This window comes from Trachypithecus francoisi, unplaced genomic scaffold, assembly GCF_009764315.1.
Source record: "Trachypithecus francoisi isolate TF-2019V2 unplaced genomic scaffold, Tfra_2.0 Lachesis_group9, whole genome shotgun sequence".
NCBI lineage: Eukaryota > Metazoa > Chordata > Mammalia > Primates > Cercopithecidae > Trachypithecus > Trachypithecus francoisi.
Genome location: NW_022681474.1, coordinates 52229677 through 52239849, shown reverse-complemented (window position 1 = coordinate 52239849; position 10173 = coordinate 52229677). Strand labels below are relative to the sequence as shown.

Here is a 10173-nt window from a genome sequence, read left to right as displayed (position 1 = left end):
TCAAAGAGAAAGGGTGTGGCTCTGGCGGGCATCCTGTTGGGCCTCACTGCAGCTTGCATACTGACTCCCCTCCTTGGCTCCTCTCCATCCTACTCCCTCTGAACCTGCATCTTCCCACCCCAGAGTGGCTCCCCAAGAAGCCGAGCATCCCCAGCAGGGTGGGGTTAGACAATCAGGTGGGCCTTGTGTGCTGGGTCCCTCCTGCCCCTGGGGTACCTGGGCAAGGGTGAGTCCTTCCTCCTGCTCCAGCTCCTGGCTGAGGGCCAAGAAATCCATCTGTGGATCTGGGGAAAGCAATTCTTCCAGGAATCGGGGGTGAATGACGGCCTCCACCTGGAAACAGAAGGAAGAAGGCGTGAGCTTCCTGGGCAGGGAGGAACCTGGAGCCAAGGACACCCAGAAGAGATGCAGAAAGCTGCAAGCACCTCGTCCCCACCCTCCTGGGGCTGTCTCATATTATGGCGACCACCAGCTACAGACACAGACCGCAGACATGGTAGCATACGCACACACAGACAGAGACACACAAACCACATACAGACACACAAACAGACCCACATACAGCACAGGAAAAGACACAGACACAGTTAGCATACACACTCCACACTCACACCCACACAGACACACAAAGACACACAGTAACAAATCACAGACACAAACACACAGCAACACACAGACACACACAGTCACATACACAGACACTCAAATCCATGGAAATACATGCACTGCTGAGTAACTAAGGAACAGAGCTTCATTCCAAGGACCTGGGAGTGCTACCCCCTGGAATCCTGCAGACCCCAGCACTCCAGGCCAGCCCACCTTGGTGACGAAGTCTTTCTGGGAACACAGCTTGTCAATGTAGCTCAGGAGGCCCGGGTCTGGGGGTGTCCAGTCCTCTTCCTGTGGCTGCTTCACTTCGCCCTCTTCCCGTTGTTTCTCTGCCTCCCCTGTGGCCTCGAGGGGAGGCCCCAGCAGCTCCTCCATGATGTCCACATACTCCTGCACCACTTCTGGGGGAATCTCCTCGGGCACCTTGGTCTCCGCTGGCCTCTGGGGCCTGGGTGGTGGCAGGCGGGCCTTGGTGTCTGCTCGCCGGCGGGGCCTACGTGGTGGCAGGCTGGCCTTGGTCTCCGCTGGCCTCTGGGGCCTGGGTGGTGGCAGGCAGGCAGTCCGGGCCTTGGGGCCGGCCTTGCTGGGAAGGTACACTGAGGCAGAGAGGCAGGAGGATGGGTGTGGTGAGGGCCACTCCTCCTGCCTGCACCACACAGGGGAGGGCAGGGCTTGGGGATGTGAAGTGGGTCCCAGGTGGGTCAGGACCACCTGAACCACGGCACCCCCGGAGGAGGCAGGAGGGGCACATGTGAGACAGCATCGCTTGGGAGGAAGTTCGGAGCCACCAATATGCCGTGTACTCTCCTCGCTCATCCCTGCTTCCTGGGCAGAGCATATGTGGAGTTTTGGATGGGCGAGGGGAGAGAGTAGCTAGGAAACTTGACCAGGTCAATACTCAACATATGCTCCCGGAAGCTGTCCTGTTGGAGGGAGAAGATCTCCCTCTTGAAGGGAAGCATGTGGTGTGGGCACAGTGGCCTCCTTTGGCCCCTTTGGCCTTTGCCATGACTCCTGTGGGAATGTGGGAAGCCATACCTGGCTGCTTGTCCACCTCAGGGGCTGGAAGTCCTCGAGGTTCAAGACTTGGTGGGGCTGGAGGAGGCAGGCACTGGGGCTCCTTCATCAGTTGGGATTTCTGAATCTGCATCTCCTCCTCAGCCTCAAACTCCAGGAACCTGGGGGTGAAGGAGGCCCAGGTCATGCTGAGAGGGTCCAGGCCCCCTTCCCCCAGGACCAGGCAGCGGCCGAGGGCAGGGATGGGAGGAAGTGCCTCCGGTGGACTGTCCAGGCCTTCACTAGGTGCCATCCCCCAGTCCCAGGAGGGAGCTGCTCCCAGAGTTCTGGGCTCACCCTCCCTCACCCGGCCCCTGCAGAGCCCATGGCATCAACGGGGCTTCCTGACTCAAGTCAGGGCCACGATGTCCAGGAGGGTCCCAGGGGATCCCTCCTCCAGGTTTTAGCTGGCCAGGGGTGGGGTTGATGGCAGAAGGCATCAAGGATGATGGCCAGATGCAGGAGTCCTGAGGTTGGGACTGTGGGCCCCTCAAAGATAACCCAGGGGCACAAGGCCTGGGAGACCCATGATCAGGAAGAAGCACAAGCTGAGCCCAGAGGACAGGCCCCCTTTCCCCTGAAGCTGCTGTCTGTCTGTCTTCATGGAGGGGACTGCCCAGGAGCAAAGGCGGTCAGGCCAGAGATGGGTCTCATGGTGTCCCGGGCGCAGGTCTCCCCTGCCCAAACTCCCTGGTCAGGCTGGGATGGCAGAAAACCGACTTCTGGCCACTGCTGTGAGGAGTCTGCACCCCACTCTGTCTACAGTCACTAGCGCCCCTTCTCCCCATCCCCACAGCTGGAGGTGACCCCCTCTGGGCTGCGACGCTGGCTGCTCCCGCCATGACCTCTAGTGTCAAGGCAGGGGTTGGCCCAGGCCAGGCAGGGGGTGCTCCCCAAGAGGGCAGGACAGAGACCCCAGAGCACTCCAGGTGGCAGGAGCAGCTTCCTGAGGGAGCCAGGGGCCCAGAGCATCCTGTGTTTGTCCACACCCTCCTCATGCTCCATGCTGAGAAGCCACCACGGCCACCAGGCCTCTGTCATTCACTCTCACCCTGCTCTGCGGGCCCTGCCCCCAGGACCCTAGACTCACTTTTCCGCCATCTCGTAGAAGATCATCCGGTCAAAGTTGCTTGTGTGCTGCCATTCCCGCACGGCCCGCCACAGTCTCTCCTCCAGGGTCATGGTGGGCTTCCGCCGGGCCAGGGATCGGAGAACTGGGCTGTAAACCAGAGCAGTCAGTCCCAGTCTATGAGCCCACCGTTCATCCCAAGCCCACCTGGTCCCAACACCTGGCCCCCGTGCTCCCCACACCTGTCCTGCCACGTCCCTGTCCTGTTCTCCCCCATGTGGGCTCCTCAGGCCCCAGGACACGACTGCAAGATCAAACATCAACACAAGCTACCAAGTGGCCTCTCCGACTGCCCCTCGGGTCCTCAGTGTTGAGAAGTGAACTCAGTACTACGGGAGGAACATGTGCCCCCAACACTCCTGTGCTGAAGCCCTCAGGGCCAGTGTGTCAGTATTTGGAGGCAGTCAGGGTCAGAGCAGGTCATAAGCGTGGATCCCAGACATGGAATCGGAGCCCTGATAAGGGCAGGAGAAGACGCCAGGGCTCTTCCTCTCAGCCACAAGGGGACACAGCCAGAGGCAGCTCTCTCCAGCCAGGAAGAGGGCCCTGACCAGACACCCAATCTGCTGTCACCTTGATCTGGGACTTCTGGCCTCTGGAACTGGGAGACATGGATGTGTCTTGGCAAAGCACCCAGTCTATGGGATTTGTTACGGCAGAGCCTGAGCTGACTGAGACAGCGTGCACACAGAGTGACCTGGGAGCAAGGGTTAAAGTGCAGGTTCCAGGGTCAGGACTGAGTAACCAGCTTCCTGGGGACTCTGGAGTCAGGCAGCCCCTGGGGACGCAGCCTCAGGGTCCCGGAGCATGAGGAGCAGAAGCACACATCCAGAACCAAAGCAGAGCCATGTCCAAGCCCACTGCAAGCAGCCAGGTACAGCTTCCCACATTCCCACAGGAGACATGGCAAAGGCCCGTGAGACTGGGGCAGCTCCACTCCAAGAATCGGGGTCCCCAGTGCACCGGGACTCCGCTCCAAGGGGGAATGCAACCAGTTCCAGGGTGCGGGGGCAGTGAGATTGTTGGGGATGAAGATGGGGCCGCCTTTCACCTACACCCCAGGCAGGGAACTTTCCTAGGGGAACGGCCAGTGTGTTGCAAGGTGGATGTGCTCAAGCTCCCGTTTGCTCATCAGTGGGAAACACAGGGTCACAGAGGCACCGCAGTGTGGAGAGAGGCAGGGACTGGGAATGAAACCACAAACTCTTCCAGATGCTGACGTTGCTGCCTCACAGTCACCACAGTCCACGGCCCTGGGCTGCTGGGCTCGTGGTGTACTCAGAGCTATCACTGGAGCCTGTGGCTTTGGGGAGTTCTCTCCTAGATGGCCTAGTCCTGATAATGATAGTAATGGGGACAGTAATCATAATTGCTATCACATAATGTGTCGTAGCATGTTCCAGGCACTGTGCTATGCATGTCATATGTGAGCTCAAGTCATCTCTTCACCATTCCCTGAATGACACATCATTGTCCCTTTTTCTAGGAGGGATTGAGGGTGAAGATGCAAATACCTGCCCAGCATCCACCCCAGTGTGGGGCCCAGGACCATCCCTATGTGAAGGCTCCACCAGCGCTGTGCTAACTGGACCTCGGCAGAACTGCGGGCATGTACCAGGTTCTTTCTGGGCCCTGCAGCTCCTCCTCCCAGCCTGATGTGACGTGCTCCTGGCCATCGATACTGGGTTCAAGGGGAGGTGCTGGGGTGTGTACTCAAAGACCTAAACCCAAACCGTAGCTCACGTCACACCAGAAACCCTCTCTGACCTGGGTCTTCTGTAAACATTGTTGTGAAAATGATTGAAAGTAAGGATTGACTGGACTCATGGGACAGTGACGGGCAGTTGAGATGAGGCCCCTGACAGTCTGTCCTGAGCTGCAGCCAGATTAATGTTGTTGAAAATGTACCTTCCCGTAGTGCAACCCATCACCCTCACAACCGCCCTGCAAGCTCCCCTGAACAGCGGATGAACAAGCTCTCCTGTCCATCCAGCAGCCTCTTTACATGTGAACTGCAGGACAAGCTCCGGTGCCCCGAGGGCACTCACATGAGGAAGCAGGAAAGTGCTTCGGTGTCAGGACTCTGGGGAAGGTGCCTCCGGGCCAGGGGCTTGTAGTGCTGCCAGAGTCGGAAGTTCTCATAGACACTCTTGGGGTTGCAGGAGTTGTCTGGTGGGGACTTAGCCTGGGAGGAAGCCAGGCTGCTCTCTCCATGAGCCCCTTGTGGCCATGGCCCAGCATTCCCTGAAGACACGATGGGGGGCATCTGGGCAGCCGGTGGTGGTGGTGGTGGAAGAGGAAGTCCCTGGGACAAGCCTTCCTCACAGGCCTGGGTGCCCCCAATCACCTGGGCAGCCATAACAGGCACCACAGGAGCAGCTGCCAGCAGTAGGGGAGGCGGACACACAACACCTCCGCGGAGGGTGCCTGGAGCCTGCCAGACGAGGGGGGCCTGAGTTAGGACCAAGGTCTGCGCCTGAGGGGCCTTCACAGGCCCCACCTCTGTCCTCATCTGGACAAAGACGTTGGAAGCCGCGGACCCACTTGGGCCGTGGCCATCCTGTCCTGCCACCAGAGATGTGCTGGGCAAGGCAGACAGCACCAGTGGGCCGCCTGTAGGAACCCCTGCAGTCATGAGGGGTGGCCCGTGTGCTGGGCCGGGAGCAGGTGTGGCGAAGGGCAGAACCGTGAACACAGACAGAGAGGTGCCAGGGTTCACGGTCACGGCTGGTCCCAGCACTGGGTATGCTGTGGAGACAAAGGAAAGAGGTGAATGAGCTGGGGTCTCCAGGTCCACACTAGTCACTGGGGAATCAGAGGGGAGTCCCAACAGCTGAGGGCATGTGACAGGGAAACTGTGCAGCTTACAAGTGTCCCTGAGTGTGCACCGGATGCTCTACTCCTCCATGGGAGAGTCGCTCCACTAGAGAGCCTAGCCCCGGTCACCAAGACTCCCTGACCCCTGTGCCCCAAGAAGCAACAGCTAAGCCTTTGCTGCCCAAGGGTCTCCCTTGGGTGTCCCTGGCAGACCCCATCAGCCTCACAGGCATCTCCCAAGCCATGGGTCAGGGATGAGTCTCTCAGCAGCTTGGTGGTCCTCAGCGTGCTCAGCAACAGGTGAGGGGCCTACCCCAGGGCAGTGCTTGGCACTCAGAAGGCTGACAGGAAGTCAGGAGCTTCCGAATATTATGGCCCCATCTCCTCTTCAATCTTTCTTTTCCTGAAGCTCTTGTAAACCCCTGTCTTTCGTTGCTCAAACACAACAAAAGAAAACCACTGGATGGAAATCTTTCCCAAGCCAGTGCCCTACGAACCCTGAAGATAATCCATAACTCGTCATGCCCAGCATACAAGTGATTGTCTTGGCACCACCAACAGCAAGTGCTAAATAGGAGTCAGATTCGGGCCACCCTTTCCTCAGTACTCGATGGTCCCAGCTGCCGCTCAGGAAGCTCTGTTCCCAGGGAGAGGTTTGAGAGGCAGTGGTGGAGTCCCCTGAGATAATGTCACTGCACAGCCAGCAACAGCTGCACACGATTAGAACACAGCCAGCAAATGGTGAGCAGCAGGGCTATCAGGGGAGGTGTCTAGGGATTTTCGCAGCTGCTGCTCAGGTTACAATAGGTAGTGGGACAAGGAGCCCATCTCTGGTCCTTCTCCTTTGAGCTCCCAATAACTGAACATAGTGGCCAACCAAGAACAAGCGGTTCTTGGGCCACGGACCAGGTGAGGCAAAGTTGTCTGGAACTCATCCCTATTCACTAGCACCTCATGCAGTCTCTAGTCAAGGGGAATAAGGGATACAGCACATGCACATCCTAACTTGAATAATAATATTAAGAGAACCATCTTCCTATTTGTGCGCTACTCTCCTTCCTCTACTCAAGGAGTAGAGGAAGGAGTAGAAACCAGGCTTTCCAGACCCTTCCACTGAGAACCAGCAAGTATCCACACCTGTCCCCCGTTCATGAAGTTGTATAAATGGAATAGGAGCAAATTCTTCATCTCCACAGTAACACAAAGTGCAGGGGACAGGCCATGAGCTAGCAGACAAGAGGAAGTGGGTCTGAAGACCTGAGCTTCCACAAAAGGGCAAGCAATTCAGAACAACTCAGGAAGCCCAGACCCTGTGTTGCCTGAACTTCCCCATCTGCCCCCACCCCTGTTAAATCAAAGCCAACAGCTACCTGAACTGACAGAGAAGCCAGCTCTGGGAGGGAGCTGAGAAGCTCTGGGCTGTGGCAGTTACAGTAGCCCCCAGCCTCGCCCACCCAGTCACTACAAGGTCTGTCACAGTTAACCCACCAACAGTTTTCTGGCTGAGACCACTTCTCCCCACTCCTCCCTAAGATCTAGAAAACCCCAGTCTAAATCCTCTGAACGGTATGGAAGGGCACCTTCCAGGTGCCTGGAGACACGGCACAGGACTCAGGCTTGCCTGTCCTCCTCCCGGGGCCACCATCACAACACGATCCCACCACTCCCTACAAACACACAATGACATGACCTGTCTCCCTCTAGAAAGGATCAATCCATCCACTCCATCCTTTCCCCTACCTGGTGTATTCCCCTAAGCATCTTGGTCCACCTCTAAGGATTCGTCCTCCCTAACCACAGACTCAGGGTGCCATGGCCATCCCCAGGTGTGATGTCCTTGGGGACATCCAGTGCTCCCTCCCTCCTCAACATCAGCCCTATCAACTGTCCCCAGGGGCAGTGTCATATTTGAATTCCCAAGGAGTTGAGGCATGGCAGACTCGGATAATGCCCCCATCCCTACAGGCTCACCTCCATTTGAAGCCATCCCCTCAGGCTGGGCACTGACCACCGCTGTCTGGCAGTTTCCGCAGTGAAAAAAGTCAAGGGTAGGACCAAGAGAGTGACCTGGCTCAGCAGATGCTCTTGAGTCCAAGTGGAGTAGGGAAAATTTGAATGTAAATAGGTTTGGAACACAGGACCCCAGACATTCTGCAGAGGGGGAGGGGCAGTGGGCAGCTGGTAGGGGTGGGGGACATTCTGTGAAGGGCTTCAGCCATTAGGCAAGAACCTGAGTTTCCCTTCGAACTGGACGGCAGCAACACAGATGGTGTGCATCTCTTTAGGCAACTTTCAAATTGTCCTGACTCACAGCAAAAGCTTATACCTGATTTCCCCTTTACTTCCATTCTTTATCAACAGACCTACTTTTGTGCCAACCAACCCATGCTCCTTCCCACTTTGGCTCTTTCCCACTCTTGATGAATTTCAACAGGGGATGCACTTCCTGAACACAATTCAGAACATGTTTTCAGTCTGAAAACACAGGGGTTCTTAGGAAGGCAAGGGGACTGGCTGTTTGAAATCAGGATGGTCTCAGCCGATCCAGGCTATTAGGTGGTTGTGTGCTCATCATTGTTTTGGAAGCAATCCTTGTGCCCCCAGGTCATGTATGTCGCTGGAATCTCTGTCCACACCAGCAGGCCAGCCTTACTTCCCATCCCCTTAGCTGGAAAGCCTCAATCCAGGAAAGAGTGGCTATGCGACCTATAGTACCAAGACCAGAAATCCTTTCATTTTGTTTCCCAGCATACTGTGCTGGTGTTAAATGTTTATTTTTTATCTTTTGAATGATTTTAATTTAACCAAGCAATACTTTTGCATGGTTCCAAATTCAAACTGTGCACAGTGGAATAGGCAACGACCAGCCTTCCTCCCATCTCTTTTCCCTGGCCACCACATTTTCTTTCCTGGAGGAAACGGGTGTTATCTGATTGTTTTTCATCTTTCCAGAGATATATTATGCAATCAAAAGCATAATGAAGCTATTTTTGCTGTCTAAAAATGCTTTCAGGTTTTTTGGGGTAAAAATTAATATATTAGTATGTTCCAATGTTTTCCTGATAATTACAATGACTGTGTTTATCCTAGTAATGTGGCTCCTCTATTTCTGTAGGTAAATTCCTAGAAGAAGACATTGTTCCATTCCTTAAAATCAAAAGAATAGAGTGGCAGGATTTAGCAAGCATGAATAATGAATACCAAGTGGAATTTGAACTCAAGATAAACAGTGAATTAGTTTTTATTATAATTGTGATCCATGTGATATTTAGAGTATACTTTTACAAAAAAATCTCTTTTTCCTTTATCTGTGTTTGTCACATTTCACTGGGATCTTGCACTTTATCTGGTAACTCTTCCCAAAAAAGTGCAACATATGAAGTGATTATTGTTAACTCTCCACTGGGAGAGTGAGAACTTGCGGTAAGGAGACTCAGGTGTGAATCTTGGCTTCACCACAAAACACAACCATTGCAGAAAACAATAGCAGGCTGATTTGATGAGAGGAAGTCAGGAGTAGCCATTATACCCTTCTCAGCTTCCAGGTTTAGTGGTAGCAAGCACAGTTGTAAGGGACAGGAGGGCAGAACATCGTCTTTTTCTTTCCTAACATAAAGCAGCTTACAATTCCTAGAGCTCTGGTTTCTCCAGGAGTTAGAAATCCACAACCTATGTTCATTCTGAGACAAGCCAGGATGCTATCCACCAATGTCGCATCCCCATTCCCATGCATCCCCTCACATGTGTGAATCCCGGCTGGCCTCTGCCAGCTCACTGTTGGCTTCATCTTCACCATACATTCTTGTTGTTTGGAATCTAGTGTCATCGCATGTGCTTCTCTGAGTGGGAATTATTGTAGCCCGTCTTTAAAAAAATTTCATTCTCATTTTCACACTGAGAATCACTGTCCATTTATCAGCATCAAAATGACAGGAAAGAACACTCATGTTCTGTGTTGTGAACAAGGGGAGTGTTAGGAAACCAGTCAAAGGAGATGAGGAGTGAGTACTCAGACCACAGCAACAAAATCTTCTGAGACACACACGTCACTCCCTGCTGGGCGGGGTAATTTTGCACTGATGGGAGGGTGTTGGGAAACGGAGGAGGCCTTCAGCCAGACCGCTGCACATTGCTAACATTCACTGAAACACACCCTGTTGGCACTTACAAAGCGTTTACCCCTTTCGAAGACATTTGGACTCAAGAAGGCAGAGTTGCAGGAAAATGTAACAGGGACCACACTGCAGGGGCAGGCAGTGGATTGATTGCAAGTCTCAAGCCCAGGTTCTCCCCTCCTTGCCCCAGCTGTGTGAGGTCATTTCCTAACTCCTGTCCAATATCCTCATGAATTGTTGGTTTTGTCCCAACTCTAAACCTGAATGGTCCAGCAAGCATTTCTATGAAATGCCTCCACAGCGGCCACTGAGAAGGGAGTGACCGCCACACAGTGACTGCCTGCCTGGGTGCTCCCAGGCCTTTTGTCCTCTGACACAGAACTGCCTTCTTACACGCAGCCCTCTTCCGCTGTGCAACTCTATCTCGATCTTAGCTGAGAAGATCAA

The 10173-nt window shown here is 54.5% G+C and overlaps 1 protein-coding gene across 1 annotated transcript; it reads right to left on the bottom strand.

Annotated features, from left to right (window-relative positions):
• Nucleotides 1-8341, bottom strand: LOC117082253 (NUT family member 2D-like). The gene is made up of 6 exons (XM_033208882.1): nucleotides 7583-8341; nucleotides 4843-5542; nucleotides 2756-2884; nucleotides 1648-1787; nucleotides 820-1205; nucleotides 1-333 (listed from the first exon to the last, which is right to left on the bottom strand). Exons 1-6 carry the CDS (start codon nucleotides 7596-7598, stop codon nucleotides 1-3), a joined length of 1704 nt encoding a protein of 567 aa, XP_033064773.1. The 5' UTR covers nucleotides 7599-8341.
• Between the last annotated feature and the right edge of the window lie 1832 nt (nucleotides 8342-10173).

Excerpts from the sequence above, each read along its gene's own strand:
- LOC117082253 (XM_033208882.1), bottom strand. Across the intron at positions 1,788-2,755 it reads TTCTACGAGATGGCGGAAAA|GTTCCTGGAGTTTGAGGCTG; the intron begins GTGAGTCTAGGG and ends CTTCACCCCCAG. Across the intron at positions 1,206-1,647 it reads TGAGGTGGACAAGCAGCCAG|TGTACCTTCCCAGCAAGGCC; the intron begins GTATGGCTTCCC and ends TCTCTGCCTCAG.